Source organism: Melanotaenia boesemani, chromosome 15 (genome assembly GCF_017639745.1).
Source record: "Melanotaenia boesemani isolate fMelBoe1 chromosome 15, fMelBoe1.pri, whole genome shotgun sequence".
Lineage (NCBI taxonomy): Eukaryota > Metazoa > Chordata > Actinopteri > Atheriniformes > Melanotaeniidae > Melanotaenia > Melanotaenia boesemani.
In genome coordinates this window covers 26170090-26189005 of record NC_055696.1, presented here as the reverse complement: position 1 = coordinate 26189005, position 18916 = coordinate 26170090, and the positions used below count along the sequence as shown (strand labels likewise).

Sequence of the window (18916 nt, the reverse complement as noted above, 5' to 3'; positions counted from 1 at the left end):
CATCATAGTGGCCCCGTTGCTTCGCCGAGCGGCAGCATGCCTCCCAGCTTTTAATTCCACTTAGTCACTGAGCACAAATAACATTTGCAACATACAAACACGTTTTGGGGGGTGGAACATGCGAGGTCAGGTGGGTGGGACTGCTCAGGTGGCCCCACCCCCTCCTCAATGCAGTTACTGCCCCCCAATTTTAACCCTCTTTTTTTAATTGCAAACAGCACATAATATATTCCCTCACTAGTGGGGGAGGGAGGGGCGATGGGGTCTTCAAGCACCCCTGTCTCCATGGATGGCCCGGGGGCGGGGCGGGCCGGGTGGCCTGTCGCGTTGGCCCGGGGCGTGGGCGGGCTGTCCCGGGGGGTTTGGCTGCTGGCCCTGGGGGGAAGGTGCTGTTTTGGGGGTGGGGAGTGGGGGACTGGGGCGGGGTGGGGGGGGTGGGGGCCTGGCTCGTGTCTCCTCGCCTCCTGGCTGGGGCTGTCCCCCCGCGGCGTGGGGTGGCGGGAGGATGGTGGTGGGGGGATGGTGTTTGTGTGTGTGTGTGTGTGTATGTGGGGGGGGGGGAAGAGTGGTGTGTGTGTGGGGGGATGGGTGGTGGAGGGATGGTGTGTGTGTGTGGGAGGGTGGGGTGTGTGGAGGTGGATGTGTGGTGTGTGGGAGGGGGGGTGGTGTGGGTGTGGGAGGATGAATGGTGGAGGGATGATGTATGTGGGGGAGGATGGGGTATGTGTGGGAGAATGTATGGTGCAGGGAGGGGGAGTGTGTGGGAGGATGGATGGTGGAAGAATGGTGTGTGTGCAGGAGGATGGATGGTGTATGGGAGGGAGGATGGTGTGTGTGTGGGGGAGTGGTGTATGTTTGGGAGAGTGGGTGATGGAGGGGTGGTGTGTGTGTGTGTGGGAGGATGGGGTACGTGAAGGTGGATGTTTGGTGTAGGAGAGGGAGGACGGTGTATGTGTAGGAGAATGATGTATGTGTGGGAGGATGGGTAGTGGAAGGATGGTGTGTGTGTGTGTGTGTGGGAGGTGTGAAGGTGGAGGATGGTGTATGTGTGGGAGGATGAGTGGTGGAGGGATGATGTGTGTGTGGGAGGATGGGGTAGGTGTGGGAGAGTGTATGGTGGAAGGATGGTGAGTGTGTGGGAGGATGGATGGTGGAAGGATGGTGTGTGTGTGGAAGGATGGATGGTGGAAGGATGGTGTGTGTGTGTGGGAGGACAGAGTATGTAAGGGTTGGATGGTGTATGTGTGGGAGGATGAATGGAGGAGTGGAAGGAGAGTGTGTGTGTTTGTGTGTGTTGGTCTGGGGGGGGGGGGGGGGGGCAGGACTGGTTCTCGGGGTGTGCGGCTGGGCGCTGGGGTGTGGGGCTGGCCTCTGGCGGTGGCCGTCTGGGCGGGCCGGGTCCCCCCGGGTGGCGTGCTGGCCCTTGGCCTGTGGGGGTGGGGGGTGTCCCTGCGCTCCTGGGCCCGGGCCCTCTGCCCCGTCTGTCCCGGGCGGCCGGTGCCCGGGGGGGTCGGGGACTGCTGGCCTCGGCCTGCCGGGGCCGGTGCCCTGTGTCCGCGGGGCGGCTCCTGCTGGGGTCTCCTGCTGCTGCCTTCCTGAGCGGGCGAGTGGTCGTCTCTGTGGACCGGTCGGGATCTGTAGCCTACGGGGGGGCTGGTGGCCTGGGTCTCGGGACCGCTGGCCTGACTCTGGCCTCTGTTCAAGTGAGGTGGCATCTGCATGATCACTCTGCATGGTCACTCCTTCCTGAACGTCTCCACACAGTCTTTGCGTCGCCATGTGGCCGAGTTCTCCAGCATATCCACACAGGTTTCTCTGCGCGTGTTCTTGAATACAGCAGTTTCACTTATATCTATTATCATATTTTTTTTTCTTTTTTTTTTATTATTTCTGTTCTTATTATTATTATTATTACTCTTACTCTTATTATTATTACTACTACTATTATTATTATTACTATTATTGTGATTATTATTATTGTTACTATTATCAACTAGTTGTGTAATGACCTACTGGCCAGGATGATCTTAGCTATATATGTTGCAAGTAGTATGGATTACATGGTTTTCTGTATAATGTTTTAAGTCCCCACCCGCACTCCCCACACCCTTTCTGTCCCTCTCTCTCCCCTCCCTCTTCTCTCTACTTTCTTTTCTATCTCTCTCTCTCTCTGTCCCCTCCGGTCGAGTCCAGCATTAAGAGTCTGATTTAATAAAGTTTTTCATGTCATCAAGAGGGACTTTATACATGTAGTATAAATCCCTGCTTGATAGAGTAAAATTGCCCAGCACCAGACAGCAGCCAGACAATCATTCTGTTTGCAACGATGCTGGACAAGAAAATTTAAAAAAAAAAAAAAAAAAAAAAAAAAAAAAGAAATCCTGAGCTGAACCTAAAGTTACCCTGATTCAAACCCAGCCTTGTAGAATAAGCCTCAGGTTATGTCATATGGCAACATTACTGCTTTATTCCTTGAGTTTTGTCCCATTTCTGATACTTGAGAGATCAGTACATCAGTGTTAAGTGCCGTACTGATCTCTAAAAATGGTCAGACACAAGGACTGGACTGAAAATCGGTGAAAAGCAGTCAATGTCTAAAATAAGACCTGGATGATTGTTTAGGACCACTTTAACATATCAAATGAAACTATGTGTACTTGGAAGCAAAATATAAAAGACACGAGGAGTAAATTAGGACTTTTATACAGTACTGTAGAACAATAAAGACTAGAGTTGCTTGCAGGAGCTTCTAAATTAAATCTGTTTACCTAAATTTCAATTTTCCAAGGTGGTTAAAAATTTCCTGGGTAACGAGACCCACCTGGAGTTCCTCAAGGCTCCGGATGCTGTGGGACTGTCTTGGTTGACAAGCCTCTGCAGCATCGCGTGGACATTGAGGACAGTGCCTCTGGACCAGCAGACTGGGGTGGTGAGTCCAACTACAGGGGGATCACACTTCCCAACCTCCCTAATAAAGTCTATTCAAGGGTCCTGGAGAGGAGGATCCATCAGATAGTAGAACCTCGGATTGAGAGGGAGCAGTGTTGTTTTCGTCCCAGTCTTGGACTAGTGGACCGACTCTACACAGTATTCGGGGTCTTGGAGGGGGCATGGGAGTTCATTCGACCAGTCTACATGTGTTTTGTGGACTTGGAGAAAGTGTTCGATTGTGTCCACCCTAGGAGTCCTGTGGATGGTGGTCCGGGAGTGTGGAGTACCGGACCCCCTTGTACGAGCTGTCCGGTCCTTGGACAGAATTTCTAGGTGAGGTCAGGGTGTTGAGAGGATCCAGTTCAGTGGCCTCAGAACTGGGTCTCTGCATTTTGCAGATGATGTGATCCTGTTATCTCAGGTCGTGACCTTCTGCTCTTGCTAGGGCGAGCGTGAAGTGGTTGGGATGAGGACCAGCACCTCCCAATCTGAGACCATGGTCGTTAAACGGAAAAGGGCTGAGTGTCCTCTCCAGGTCAGGAATGCGGTCTGGCCCCAAGTGGAGGAGTTCAAGTATCTCGGGGTTCTTGTTCACAGGTGAGGGAAGGATGGAGCGGGAGACGGACCAGCGGATCTGTGCTTTATCAACAGTTATGAGGACATTGGTCTGTCGTGGTTGAAAACTCTCAGTTCAGTAGTTGATCTACATTCCTACCTTCACCTATGGTCACCAGCTGTGGGTAGCAACTAAAAGAACAAGATTGCAAATGCAAGCATCCAAAAAGTTTCTTCCACAGGGTGACTGGACTCTCCCTTAGAGAAAGGGTGAGGAGTTCAGTCATCCAGGAGGAGTTACGAGTAGAGCCACTGCTACTCCACATCCAGAAAGGATGTTCTGCACTCCTCAATAATAAACCTACTTTTGTCCCATTCCAAGTCAAACAGTCTTTGTGATGTGTTGTGCCCCCTGATCAAGATTTTAAAACACATTTGGGATATAGGAAAGCAAAGTAATAATGAGGACGTGGTGGGTAACAACAATGCTACATGAAAGAAAAACTTACCACTTCCTTGAGCTTGGCCTCAATTTCTTCAGAGGTGAGCTTTTTACTAAGCGGGGTTTTCCTCAGGAGCATGTCACAGTAGTTGGCCAGCAGCTCTGGACACTTGGACTCTGGCTGAGTTTTCAATCCAACTCTGCAAACATGGTGACCAAACACAGATGTGACTTCTTTTACTCTTTAGGACAAAAGTAGAATGTCATGGAGGGAGCTTTTCTTACCCTTTCTGTTTCATAGGAAGCTCTAATTTAAATATTGTTGCATCATTCACAACAGCTTTATATGCCTGCAAAAAAAGTTTAGAATAGTTAAGAACATTTTCAGTCATCACTAGACAGTTAAAGACAAGCAAGTCAGGAAGTCTTGGCTCACTTTATCTCTTGCTGTCAGGAAGCGGGGGTCGTCCTGAAAGGCCTCTTTCACCAGCCGGCTAAAGCGGTTAAACAGGGTGAGGAGCTGCTCCACGTATTTCTCTGAGTCCTACAACAAAGAAAAAGAGATGAAACAAACTTAAGTGATCTTAGATTCATATATTTGAACTGTCTATTTAAAACCAACAAAAACATAAGACCCATCAGGTTATAACCTGCAATCATTAAAAATCAGGATTTAGCTTCATTTCACAGGTGTTTCAGTACAAAATAGACTGTCTATTTAATTTATTTTTAATCTTTATTTTACTCTTTAATGCTGTATGTATCACATTTGAAATGTTCAGTTTCTGAGACCTTTTGCATCACTTTATGGTAAATCTTTGCTCAAAACCCTGTTGTACATTGTCTGATACTTGTCTTCTGCCCCCTGGTGGATACCTTTTGCACTACAATAATTTTGACACCACACAGTGATAAATGCTAAATACCCCCCCAAAAAAGTTAAATATATATTTATTTATTAAATAAATATATTTTTAATTTTGTTCAAGGACAAAATAAAAAATTCTGACAAAATAAAATGTGAATTTTCTCCCCATTTTCTCTTGGGTTGGGCTATAAAGGGTTAAACAGGAAGTTAAAAACTCAACAGCAGCTCTGATCAGCAGTAATAAATACAACACATACACAGAACAACTAATAAATACATGTAAATATCATAAAAAGATTCTTGAGCATGGTGAATCGAAGCATTTACAACCAGATGCAAGTTTCTAAGACATAAAACAATTTTAGCTTTAATCCATTCAATGAAACCAGCTCCTTAGGATTAGGCTGATTTAGCTGTTTATTCCAAGCAGAGGAAGCAGCATAATATAAATGTTTTTTTCCTAGTAGTTCACCTGGAACAAAGACAGTAAGTTCTAGTCATTTTTTGCTGAAGTCTGTAGAGAAGTAAGAAACAGTAATTTAAAGTCAGAATAAACCGGGATGTGGTGGTTAGCACCGCAGCCTCACAGCAAGAAGGTTGCTGGTTCGAGCCTCGGCTGTGGGGAGGTTCAAACAGGTTTCTGTGTGGAGTTTGCATGTTCTCCCCGTGTATGTGTGGGTTCTCTCTGGGTACTCCAGCTTCCTCCGACCGTCCAAAGACATGCATGTTAGGTTAACTGGTCACTCTAAATTCTTCTTTGGAGTGAGTGTGATTGGTTGTTTGTCTCTCTGCGTTGGCCCTGCAATGAACTGGCGACCAGTCCAGGGTGTACATGCCTCTCACTTGCTAATTGCTGGGATAGACTCCAGCTTCCCTGTAACCCTGAATTGGGCTAAGTGGTATAGAAAATGGATGGATGGTTGGACGGATGGAGAATATGCCAATTTTTGAGTGTACAGAAGGACAAAGTAGACCATCCAACCTGAGTCCATTCAACAATCACTGAGTTAGTGAGAGAAGGTTTTAGGGTTAGTTATGAAGAGCTCTGACAAATTATCTGATGTTATCTAATGCATGTAAGCATTGAAAAATTACATCATCATAATACAACAATAACATTAAAGTCTCCTTTTCACCTCAAAAGAATGTATAAAGAAAAACCTAGTTTTAACTACACTTAATGTCCACTTTATCAGTTCCACCTTCTAGTACCGGGTCCGTCTACCCTTTTAATTCTTAGTGTGATAGATTGAACAAGGTGGTGGAAACATTCCTCAGAGGTTTTGCTCCATATTGACATGACAGCATCACACATTTGCAGCGGGTTTGTCGGCTGCATCCATGATGAGAATCTCCCGTTCCACCACATCCCAAAGCTGCTCTACTGGACTGAGATCTGGTGACTGTGGAGACCGTTGGAGTCCAGTGAACTCATTGTCATGTTCTAGAAAACAGCTGGAGATGATCTGAGCTTTGTGACATGGTGCATTATCCTGCTGGAGGTAGCATCAGAAGACACTGTGGTCATAAAGCGATGGACATGGTCAGACATTCTGGTCCAGACAACTGCTGCTCCTTGGTGTTTTCTCTTCTTCAGACCATTCTCTGTAAACCCTAGAGATGGTTGTGTGTGAAATCCCAGTAATACTCAGACCAACAACCATGCCACGTTCAAAGTCACTTAAAATTCCCTTTCTTCAGCACTCTGATGCTCAGTTTGAACCTCAGCACATTGCCTTCACCAAGTCTACATGACTACATGCTGCCACGTGACTGGCTGATCAGATATTTGTGTTAAGAAGCAGGTGAACAGCTGGAGCTGATGAAGTGAACGGTGTGTGTGTGTGTGTGTGTGTGTGTGTGGTGTACTTACAGAGGTAATGGTCTCTGCTGAAGCCACCATGTCTGCCAGGCCCGCACTCATGATGTGCTCCTCCAGGTCCTTCAGCATGGGCTCGATGCCGCTGGGAACTTTGTCCATCAGAGAGAACATCAGATGCAACTCTGGGATGGAAGGAAAATAGAAAGTAGTTTTTAGATGGATGCTTTGAGTTATGAGGAGTCCAAAGTTGTAAAGTGGTGACAAATAATTCTTTGATCTTAATGTTAAATGGCATCTATATACCAACTTCTTTTATTTTAATTAAAGAAAATAAATCATTAAGCCTATTTAAAATCCATTACAGAGGACAACCTTTGTCTGTCGGCTCAAGCTGGACAAACTTAAACACAGGCTTGCACGATCCATTAAATACATCAATGCAGAAACCAGAAGAGGTCTCACTTCTAAAGATTTCATTGAACAGAATCTACTCTCAGAGGGATTCACTGAGGTTTTTACATTTAAATAATGACAATGTCTGGGATATAAATGTTGCAGCAGCTCATTCTAAGTAGATTTTAGGTATCAGAAGAGTTTATTTAAAGCATTAAAAAAGAAAAAAAACATGTAAATCTCAAATAAAGAAGATTTACAGCAAGTATCATAGAAAGGTTTTTGTATGTGTGATGAAACGTGTTACACAGCTTATCATTTTCTCACTGATCAAAGCGCCTTTCAAACCTTATTAACTACTAAAAGAAACATTCAAGTCTGACTTTTTATTTTTGCTCTGGTCTGTTATCGCCTGTGTGAATATCATCACGTTTTCAGACCAGCATTTCTGATCCCACCTGACAGAAACTGCAGGCTGCACAGGTTTTTAACACCAATGTGGACATGAATAAATAAAAAGAAGTGCTTTGATTAGAAATTAATAAAAGGGAAGAGAATATCAATTATTGATAAAGATATTATAAGTTAAATATTAATGAGCTTGTAGAGATAATAATTATTTAAGTATTACGACGTCCTGCTTTCTGACAGAACAGTGGACGGGTTTGATGAACATCCACCAAACTCAGAGTGAGTCACAGCTGTGTTGGAGAAATTACATTTAATAAAGACCCAGGTCTGCTTTTTTTTTCACCTTTTTAAAAGTGCACACAGGTTTTATTTATTTATATTTTATTTATTTTATTTTCTTTCTTCTCAACATCTACGCATTTGGGCCCAGTGAAACCCAGTTAAAACATATTATTTTGTGAGATTGTGCATTTTATTATGGTTACTCATCCTCTGGGCTCCTGCCGTCTCTAGACCTTCTGATTTAGTCTCAAACATAGTTTATTTCACCAGTAAGTAGTTTGTTGTGTTGCATCCTTAGTTAAGGGTGTTAACTAACTAAGTGAAGGGTTACACATTAGTTCACATTTCAATAAATGTTTGCTGGATAAGTTCTTGTTACCATTCAACTAGACCTTATTATCTGAAGACGTGTGATCACGTCAGACTTAGTCACACACACACACAAATGTGGACAGATGCTGGACACAGGAAGTTTGGTCAGGACTATTTCCTGCTGCAAACCTGAGCTGGCTGAGCTGCTGGTGGGAGCAGTCCTGCTGTACTCACTCTCTGTCTCATTTCGTTTGATCATGCCAGGACATTCAGCCAAGATGGTCTCCTTGAACGACGTTACGAGTGCATTGACACAACACTCCATTAACTGAGGAGATATAAACTTATTAGAAATACAGTATAAGGAATGATAAGGTTATCTGAAATGACAATTACAAATGATCGTACATATTTATCTAAATATTTCATTTTGAAAAAGAATTTTAAAAAAAGCCTAAAAACAGGTCAAATAAAATTGAAACTGGACAGTAAAAAAATATCAAAGATAAGCATTTTCTTACCAACTGGACTCTAAACTGGTCAACGGTTCAAGAGCCACATTATACAGAAAACTCACTGCTTGTACGGAGTTACAGTCACGTCTCGTCTCCAGGTACCTCAGAGCCCGATTCTCCTCTTCCCGCAGCTTTGAATCCGCCTGTTGGGAATGCAGATTTATTAACAAACTGAGTCAGGAAAACCTGACTGGAAATCTAGATGAGTGGAGAGGAGACAAGCAGGAGCAGAAACAAAGAGAAAGGAGGAGGAAGCTGAAACCATTTCTTAGCTTGATTGTTACAGATGTGGCCTTTCTTCAAGAAAAAAAAACTCTTCCTCCAAAAGACCCACACATGCAACATAAACAGACACCTTTCTCATGAAAAAGAAGTCTATTGTCCAAACAAAATAAATGTTTTAAGTGTTTTACTTATCTGTTGCAAACGAGCAAGCTAAGATCAAATTTTAAATCACTTTCCTGATTCTTGCCACTTCATTTGTGCTGGTAGAAAAAGAAAAAAAAAGAAAGAAAGAAAGAACGAACAAGTAAAAGCCATAAAGCCACCCACCCTGGTGCATACCAGGTCTGTCTGGACATGTTTGGCTGAAATTTCTAGCATTTCCAACTTCGGTTGCACATCCAGGTCTGATACTCACATATTTCATGTAGTTTTGGACCCCGTTCTGCTGGAGGTAGGACGGCGCCTGTGTTCTGTAGAACCTCTCTGTAGAGTCCATGTAAGCCTTCTCAAAGTTGTCCCTGTAGATCTGAAGCTTGTCCTCAGGGTTGGAACATAGATTCACTGTTCATAAAAAATAATAATAATAAAAGCCAGCCTGAAATCTATTTGAACTATTTTAACTCTTTAAATGCCTATTTAAATGCCTACCTACAATTTATTTTCTATTTGAATAACGCAAATTGGATTTTTTTTCTTGGGGGGGGGGGTTGCACGGTGGTGTGGTGGTTAGCACTGCGGCCTCACAGCAAAAAGTGAGCCCCCTCAGCTGGGGACTCACTTTTTGCCACTTCACATGCGGCAGAGTGTGAAGTGGCCGTGATGAGGATCAGCACCCCAAATCTGGGATCATGGTCCTCAGCCAGAAAAAGGAATGTCCTCCCCGGGTTGGGAATGAGATCCTGCTCCAAGTACAGGTAACGACCTCTGGGATAGGCTCACCAGTGTGGGAGCATTGACACGGGACATCAACAGGCAGAACAGTGCATACTCTACATCGGTCTGTTGTGATGAAAAAAAAGAGTTGAGTGAAAGGAGAAGCTTTCCAGCCCATTTGGCATCAACAATCCTGATGCTTGATGTGAACAATAACCAAAGCCTCTGACTTGTCCCTGCTTGTCCCTCTGTGATGCCGTCACGATTTGTTCAAGAATAAGCAGCTTTCCTGCAGCTTTGTAAATGTACATGGACATCCTTATTTCAACATTTCTTGCAACCAAACATCTGGCTTTGAAGAAAGATTTTGGTTGTCTGTATTTCTCACCGTAAGACTCTCGTACTCCGATGACCAGCTGGGAGTCGAAGGCCTCTCCCAGCCTCTCAGCATGGACCAGCTTCATCGCGCTGTCTTGTAGCCTGTTTTTAATGTTGGAGAAGATGGACTCGTTCCACGTGTCCAGCATGAGCTGCAGTCACCAGAGGAGCAGAGAACATGTAAAATTCATTTCAATACGTTCTCCTAACACAGACAAAAGCAGCACTGCTCCTCCTCACCTTGCGGACTATGCTGTCCTCCATGTTGGACTTCTTGTTGCTTCCCTGCTTGCCCATCAGAGTGATCTCCAGCTGGCAGAAAGGTTTGGGCAGGATGTCACACTGAGTGAAGAACTTCCTCCACTCCACAATGTAGGCCTTTAGAAGTGCTGTGTCATCCTGGTGACTCAGCACCCGCTTAGAAAGGGTGAGAAGTACAAGTCAGGGTCAAGTTACTGCTTGCAGAAGCTAAAATCAGCTTCCATACATGCACTGTTTTCTAAACTTGTGCCAGCTAAACATGTCGGAATCTGTTTTAGTGTCAAATTTAATCCATTTTTTGGTTAGTATACCAGCTAATGTCTCATTAACTGAATTTAATAGAATGAAAGAGCATCCTAGCCATTTGTACAGGAGAACTTAATATCTAAAAGCATAGTCAATATATTTATAAAAATAATGCATTTCTGAGATCCATGCTGGAGCTATTACTGCCCATAAAATGTCCAACTCAGTCCTCACTTTAAAGTTTATTCATTAATTGATCAATTTGGAAGCTGTAGGCAACTAACCCATCCAGATGTGTTCATATTAACGTTAACATTAATACGATAAGTGACGGTCAGGGCAGTCTGAACACAAGATGCAAAACAACAATCATAAATGAACACTGTTTACAAACTACATGGCCAGTTAACCATAATAACAAATTTAAGTTTGTCAAAGCAACAAATGAATTTAGTACTGGGTTGTGTACTGGTTCCTACTAAAAGTCTGTCTTTATTTTTATAGATATGATGTGATGGTGTCTTCTACCACAAACACTGGTTCAAACAATGCTGGGAACTTGACACAGCAGGGAACTGTTTGAGGGGGAACCATTTTCTCTGCTGCACCACTAAACATGCAGCAGAGCAGCTGTGTTATTGGAGACATTGAGCTGTGAAAATGGATGGATGGATCAGAAAGTGAAGCTGTAACAGACGTTCAAACTGAACATGATGACAGAAAAAAGGAATCGTAGCTGTTGTCTGGAGATACTTTGGTTTTAAAAGGTTTGACATGGACTAAACAAATAGTTACGGCAATTGATGAAGCTAAAGTTGTTGCTGGAGGCAGCAACATGAACAATTGGCACCACCTTCATTGTTAACATATTTTGGAGAACCAAGAATGTCTGAAACCAATCAGAACTCTCCACAGGTAAAACTGAAAAAGCTGGAGAACACTCGTGTTAGGTGTCACTTGTAGACGTGTTTGCTAGAGAAACTGTCTTTGGCAAAAAACAGCAACATAAATAAATAAACAAGTGAGTAATGGAGATGACCAACGACATCACAGTTCTGTTCTGTAGAGAAAGAAGAATTCAGAGCAATGATCAAGACCAGATGACCTGAAACTCTGGTCCTCCAGGGCCGCTGTCCCGCAGGTTTTAGATGTTTCCCTGCTCTAACAGCTTGTTGCCATGTTCTGCATATCGACTCATTCATCTGTGTAAGCTGTGTTGAAGCAGGGAAACATCTGCAACCTGCAGACAGTAAATTTTTGATAATTTAAAGATCAGCAACAACATTGATTTGATTGCATGCATATTATTTATGTAGTGTCAGATATTCCCTCTGGTGACCTTTGGGACACTTTTGGCCATGAGAGGGTTGTAGAAACACTTCCTCCATTACATAAAGTAAAAGATTCATTGGACAATAAAGCTCTATATCTATTATATAACTGATTGTTTCATTTCTGACGTATTGCATTGAAATTTGGGGAACTACATGTAAAACATACATTAATCCAGTTTTTATTTTATAAAAAAAAAGAGCAATAAGAATCATTAGTCGAAGCAGATATAGAGATCCATCTAGTCCGTTATTTGTGAAGTTACAATTATTAAAATTTGATGACCTAGTTAATTACAGAAGTTTGAAGCTAATGTACAAAGTTCATCGGAAATGTTTACGAACCAATATACAAAAAAGAATAAGACAAAAGAAAAAGCACTTTTCTAGTCATGTTGACCAGTCAAAGCGCTTTACACAGACATTCATACAGCACTTCAACTGTTACATACTGTTACAAACACAGTATGTAACAGATGTTCGGTTTGCGGGGATGGGAAGCCTGGAATCGATCCACCGACTTTCAGGTTAGCAGACAACTGCTCTTCCTCCTGAGCTACAGCCGCCCTGTATTCATAATTTAAAAGGATGCGAGATATTTATAAAACTGAGACTCAGAACAGAAGTGTTGGAAGACGTGTTTCAGTGTACGGGTCTGTTTATGGATCAATCTGGTTAAAGAAACTAGAGAAGCTAGATAAATGATTGTTTTAAAGAAACTGTTAAAGACCATGATAAGAAAATATAATGAATGAGGAGCATTTCTTTTGTTCTGTGGTGATGGGTAGATAATAAATAACGAGTAAAATACAAAGCATCTGTTGGATATCAGCAGCATGTTGGCCCACAACTGTTTAGTTAAATTAATTAAATAAATTTTATTTATTTTTAATTTAACTATTTGTGTGAGAGGGGCAGATTACAGAAGATGTTCGTCTTTCCGCTCCTTTTCATTCAAGTGTTTGGAATTTATGTTGCATTGATTGTTTTCTTAAGTAAAGAATGAACAAAATACTTTGACAGTAATTTGAGGAGGGCACAAAGACTAACATGCATTTTTTTTTTATTACTACATGATATTTGATCGGCAGACAGAACTTTGTGGAGGAGGAGAGGAGTTATAGATTCAGTGTTTACAAAAGCAAATGATTTTAGAGAAAATGGACTGAGAGAGGACCGTGTGAACATTCATGAGCCAAAACAATCAAAAACAACTGCTTCTTACTGCTTGTGCTTGTTTGATGAAATCTAATATGTCCTCTTTCAGAGCCTGGTGGATCTTGGCTGGACCTTTGTCGTCCCACAGGCAAACAGCATGGACGTCTCTGTGAAGACAAAGAAGATATGTTGGGGGTCCTCCAACTGCTGCGTATCTAAACCTCCTCTGAGAGCCCAGGCCTAAAGCCACAGAAACTTACGAGAACAGGTCAAACCACTGTTGTTTGGTGACGGACTCCTGCCGCAGGAGCTTCAGCACGATGGGCCGCATCAGGTCCCATTTATCCTCAAACTGAAGGGAGCCTTTGTTCTGGGAAAGACAGAAGAGAAGTGGATGAATCAAAGTGTGTGACATACAGGGAAAACTAAAATTATTACAATTTTATTATTCTCACTATTTTCATTCTAAAGTTTTACTTTGCTGAATTGTTTTCTTTGAAATTATTTATCTTTAGGATGAACTTCTAAGAAGGATCTTTCCAAAAAGAAAGCACACAAATAAACGGAAGATGCTGACCAAGTGGCTGGAAAAACATGAAAATACGGATTCCTCCATACAGAGTAAATATAGGACGAATCACATGCTTCAGCTTGTCCCAGTCACCAGATTTTAACCAATCTGAAAATCTGAGGGAGTTCTCAGAAGAGAAACCCTCACTGTGAGTTTATTATAAGAAGAGTTGGCACTGATCTGAAGTGGCGTGTGCTGTCATGTTTATCTACTAAAAACAAATATGGGACAGAGATGAATTACAAAGTAAAACAGCATTTTCCATAAACTCTAAGAGAGGTCATTTTCAAACCAAAATGACCAAATAAAACCAGAATCAACTTCCTGATATTGAACAACAGAGAGAAAACTTTCATAATAAAGTCTGAGCAACACGAACAGACTGCACTGGTGCAAGAACACCTGAGAAATTCTGACTTTAATCTCTTAGTTTGGGTCAAACTCTGGGTCAGACATGCTGAATATTGGTGTAAATCACAAATTTAATCAAATTACGATATATCAGTTTAGGGGCTAGTAGGGATGTCCCTGGTGATTTTTTTGGTACAATTATGGTCAAATAATCACGATTTTACAATCCATCCATCCATTTTCTGTAGCACTTTGTCCATTTCAGGGATGCAGGAATCTGGACTCTATGCCAGCAATTAGCAGGTGAGACACCTGCACAGGTCACTAGTCCATCGCAGAGCCAACACAGAGATATACATCCACTCCAAGCGGCAACATCCGCCTGTAAAATGTGAAGCCTATGCGGAAATGCAAAAAAATTGCAGTTCACCCCTCATCCGCTAGGGGCTGGGTACAAAACAGAGCAAATCCCCATAGACTCCTATGTTAAAAAGAGCAGCTTCACAGCAGAAATAAACATGTTTAAAGCCTGGTACAAAAATCCATTTTATGATTAATAGGTCAAGTTTACCTTCATGACAATTGTGAGGGGGTGATTTTTTTCCTAAGTCATCCATTTGGATGTTATTTAATCTTGAAATTCAGCATAGTTAGGGGCGTGTCTTTTGATTGACAGGTATCCAATATCAGCGGAAAGAAAGGAGAGTGCAGCACAAACACGGTTTTTAGCCAGCTAACAGTGTGCCTTAGCTTTAGCCAGCCTACCTCCTTTAGCTTGGTTAGCTACCATTGCCCGGGGTTAGCTCGGTAGCTCTTAGCTACAGGCAGCTCAGAGTTTGATGGGTGTCAATCATCCACCCCCACCTTCACAGTCCCCCTCTCAGCTCCAACTCTTTGCCCATTTTTGGATTTTCCGGGACTAATGACACGCGGGACGCTACCAAGATGGCGACAGTGGGAACACCCAATGAGCTTCCCTTTTGCTCTTCAGAAACATATGGGTGACGTCACGGAGGCTCCGTCCATCTTTTATATAAAGTCTATGATCCACTCACACACACTCCTAGGGAAAACTGACTGATTTTACAATTATCACAATTATTCTGCATTAATTTCCCAACACATTAAATGTGTAAAATCACATGAACACTCCTTGCAGGTCTTTTTGTTTTAATTAGGGCTGTCAAAAACAAAAAACCACTTTATCCTCCTTATTTATAAAAATTCTGATTGTTTACCAGCCTTGCACTTAAATTTTATCACTGGGTGTCCAGAAACAAACATAGTTATTATTTAAAAATCCAAACTTGGAATTATCTCAGCAAGAGAAGCTGATTTTGGGCATGTAGATGCTTTATCACAGCAGTGAACATAATCCAACAAAAACCATTTTAATCCTCCTTACTAAAGACGAGTCTGATAGTTTATAGGATGGATGCAGGATGACCCATAACTTTGTTTTTGTTCTGTGTGCAAGTTGCTCTGATCTGGTGTCATGGTTCAGACATGATCTTTTATGAGGAATCTTTACGATTATTTAATTGAGGTGTTTAATAACATGATTTCAGACACAATTTCGATTCAGATCTGTTTTAATTCAGTATCAATATACAACGATGTCTCAGCTGATTTAACACAATTACTTCCATTCATATCAAATCACAAAAACAGCTAAAATATCTACACCTAATTTTCTTTGAGCTCAATCAAACATTTATATTAAAAACAATCTGTTCTTTGAACAGAAACAGACTGAACCACATTCTAATTTAAAAGTTCCACATAATGGAAAATAAATTTCTATTTGTAGGCATTAAATCAGAATTTAATGTAAACCTTCCAGCTATTTAGAGTCTTAAAGCAAATACTTGTATAATTTAGTTATAATAACTAAGTTAGTACAGCCTGATTTTATCATTGTTATGCACCTTTAGATCAGGACTGGGCGATATAGCCCATAACTGATATCCCGATATTTTCTGGCTTCATCCTAATACGTGATATACATCCAGATGTTTTGAAACCACCACTAAAACAATGTGTAAATTTTAAATTCAACATTACTAGCATAAAAAGACAATAGTAAGATTTAAGTAAGCTCAGCTAAATTCATCTTTATTGTGATTTTTCCCTTTCAGCAAACTTTTTATTTGCTACCAGGGACCTGAACCTAGTGTTGTTTTCCCGACCATTATACTAGGGGGTTGCCCCAACCTCCCAACTAGGGACGTCACGATTACAGATTTACTTGGTACAATTATTGTCAAAGACATGATCATGATTTTATGATTATCACGATTATTATCCATAAATCAATTTCCCAGGGAATTTATTTTATTCACCAGTCAGGGAATGGAAAGATTGGCATTAAATGACATTATGATGTCATCTAACCACACCAAACCACACAACCCTTGATCTAAGGAAGTTTAAGAACTTATTTGAATTTATTCATTTTTAAAAAAGGGACAATACACATGAACATAATTAGAAAAGCACAAAGTAAATGTGCTGTATAGTTAGCCTAGCACAGGGGTGCCCAAGTTCAGTCCTCGAGATCTACTGTCCTGCAACTTTTACAACCTTCTCCAACACACCTGAATGAAATGGCTGAATTCTATCATCCGCATGTCATTCAGCTCTGCAGAGGCCTGGTAACGAGACACTCATTTGATTCAGGTGTGTTGGAGAAGGGACACATCTAAAAGTTACAGGATAGTAGATCTCGAAGACCAGACTTGGGCACCCATGGAGCAGCTAATGTGCATCTGATTGTCTCTTAGCAGGTCACACCAAAACATATAAAAACAAGGTACAAATAATTGAACTAAATTGTGTGTAATCATTGATGAATAAATACTAAAGCCCCCTTGATTATAGTTATGAATGATAGTTAGGGGGAGGGGAAAAAAAAAGGGGGGGGGGGGGGGGGTGTAAAAAACAAAAAACAGAAAAGAAAAATCACCTCAACTATTGTGTTAGATTTATTTGGCTGTGTTGTAAAAAAAATTAAACACAAAAATTATAACAAATGGTGACAGTGTGGCTGCTGTGGAAGAATCTTTTCTTATCATTTTTATCAACCTTTACTTGATTGACAAATGTGCACATAATTACTAATGTTGACTATTATTACACAATAATGTTGAATACTCATTCATGTTCTGTTATTTAAGAAGTTCATTCTTAAAAATGAGAGCTTTCGTTAACATCTAATATAATGTGAATACCTGACCTAACAATAGCACACCACATTAAGTCGTGTTATTATTAAACTTTCTGAACCAGTCCTGTCAAACCCAGTAGAGCTTTTTTAGTTTAGGCAGACGGTGTCATGGCTGGCACAAGTGGATAAAGAGGAGAAGGCTGAACATTAGACAAAGCTTTTAGCAAAAAGGAGACATGCAACAAATAAAACAACAAACTAAATGTAGTTATAATAATTCAGCATGATGTAAAGGTAGAAGCTGGGCCTGGGTGGTAGTCTCATAACCTAATAACAAATGGGATACAATCTTGTGGAAACACCATGTTTATGTCAGCTTATTTGCATGAGTCAGTCTAGTCTGTAGTCAACCTGCAGTGCACCTGCCATGTATTCTATGAAATTCATCATTTAAATAGATATCCTCATGTAATAACAGAGGGTTCATTGCTGCAGTTCACGGTTCTGACTAAACTGGTCTAAATCAGCTGACTTTTACCCATGCTTTCATGAAATTTGGCTCTTTATACTTCTATAACGTTTCTACTAAAATAACAAATTATGACGATAACATACTTTTGCACAGGCTTCATGAAACTTGTCTGAAATCAGAGTATGAGCTTAAATGTGTGTATGATGAAGTCCCCTAACCCTAAAAATGTCGTGCTTGCATAATGACAATACAGAGCTTCAATCTTGGGGCCCATTCTGGTAATTTAGTACAAAATTCACAAAACAGAGCACATTATCCTGAGAGCAACATACTTTTGTTGGGTGTCTGTAACAGGATCTATCAGCTACGTCTACTGTGCGCACGTGTATTTTATTCATTCTTCAGTTTTCATTTAGATGTGTGTATAGTATTAGCCTGAAACTCTTGCTCATGCCTCCTCTCTGTACTTGCTTAACGATATGGTTTATATTTGAATCAGGCAGTATCATCGGCGCCTGACAAGCTAAGCTTTGCTGGAAAGATGGCATCAGAGGATTAAGCGTCTAGAACCATTCTGACAGCTTTTAGCGTATCTTGTTAGGGGGTGGTCAGCTGCAGATTCCTGAACCACTGAATGACAAATAATATGAGATTTAAAGCTAGCGTGTGAAAAGACTATGCTCACATTTTAGCGGAGGAAAAGCTAACAGTATGCCTCTTTTCCGTTATTTATCTCTGTGCATCTCCTGCTGCCCCATGTCTGCCTTTGTTTTATACACATATGACTGTTGTAGCTTTTCCATTTAGCCAGCTAAATCACTGATAAGTAGCTAATGTTAGCCAGATGTAACTTAACTGCTCCCAGCTAAAGTCAACACTAACAGCGCAATGGCAAACAGGTGCTGCGAGCTGTTCGTTAAGGTTAGAGCTAAACACCAACATTACATTACAAAAATGACAAGCACTCCAGTGAGTGTTAAATACAAATAATTGAATTGAAGTGGCTCATACCTTTAGCAAATTAGACGTCGCCATGTTCCCTCAACTTATCTTCTCGTAAAATCTCGCGTGAACTACAAGACAGACTCAGATTAACCTTATCGCATTACCACAGCAGTAGTGGTGCTCAGCACATGAGCAGCGCTGTCTGACAATGTGTCTTGAATCAGTTAATGAAAGAAAAAATAAATATGAACGAGTCGGGTTGTAAGCACGTGCATTTAAATGTTTATAGCACACTCGTTTAAACTAAGGTTTTTACTATATCAAAGTTAACTCTTATTTTTATTTAGTCATTTGTGTTTTCTTACAAATAGCCTACAGCTTTGGACATTTGCACATTTTTTTACCAGG

At 41.5% G+C, this 18916-nt stretch overlaps 1 protein-coding gene across 2 annotated transcripts in view; it reads right to left on the bottom strand.

Moving 5' to 3' along the window:
* Nucleotides 1–18633, bottom strand: part of LOC121654727 (cullin-5) — a 31831-nt gene extending 13198 nt beyond the window's left edge. Inside the window, exons 1-12 of one of the 2 annotated variants that reach the window (XM_042008977.1) lie at nucleotides 18575–18633; nucleotides 13264–13373; nucleotides 13071–13170; nucleotides 10248–10424; nucleotides 10018–10159; nucleotides 9172–9317; nucleotides 8594–8674; nucleotides 8206–8344; nucleotides 6670–6800; nucleotides 4365–4472; nucleotides 4214–4278; nucleotides 3996–4128 (exon numbers count right to left, since the gene is read on the bottom strand). In XM_042008977.1, coding sequence (XP_041864911.1) covers nucleotides 3996–4128; nucleotides 4214–4278; nucleotides 4365–4472; nucleotides 6670–6800; nucleotides 8206–8344; nucleotides 8594–8674; nucleotides 9172–9317; nucleotides 10018–10159; nucleotides 10248–10424; nucleotides 13071–13170; nucleotides 13264–13373; nucleotides 18575–18598 — 1356 coding nt within the window. In that variant the 5' untranslated portion in view covers nucleotides 18599–18633. The remainder of the gene's footprint in view (nucleotides 1–3995; nucleotides 4129–4213; nucleotides 4279–4364; nucleotides 4473–6669; nucleotides 6801–8205; nucleotides 8345–8593; nucleotides 8675–9171; nucleotides 9318–10017; nucleotides 10160–10247; nucleotides 10425–13070; nucleotides 13171–13263; nucleotides 13374–18574) is intronic. The other variant, XM_042008978.1, reaches the window with a different exon arrangement.
* Nucleotides 18634–18916: the final 283 nt, after the last annotated feature.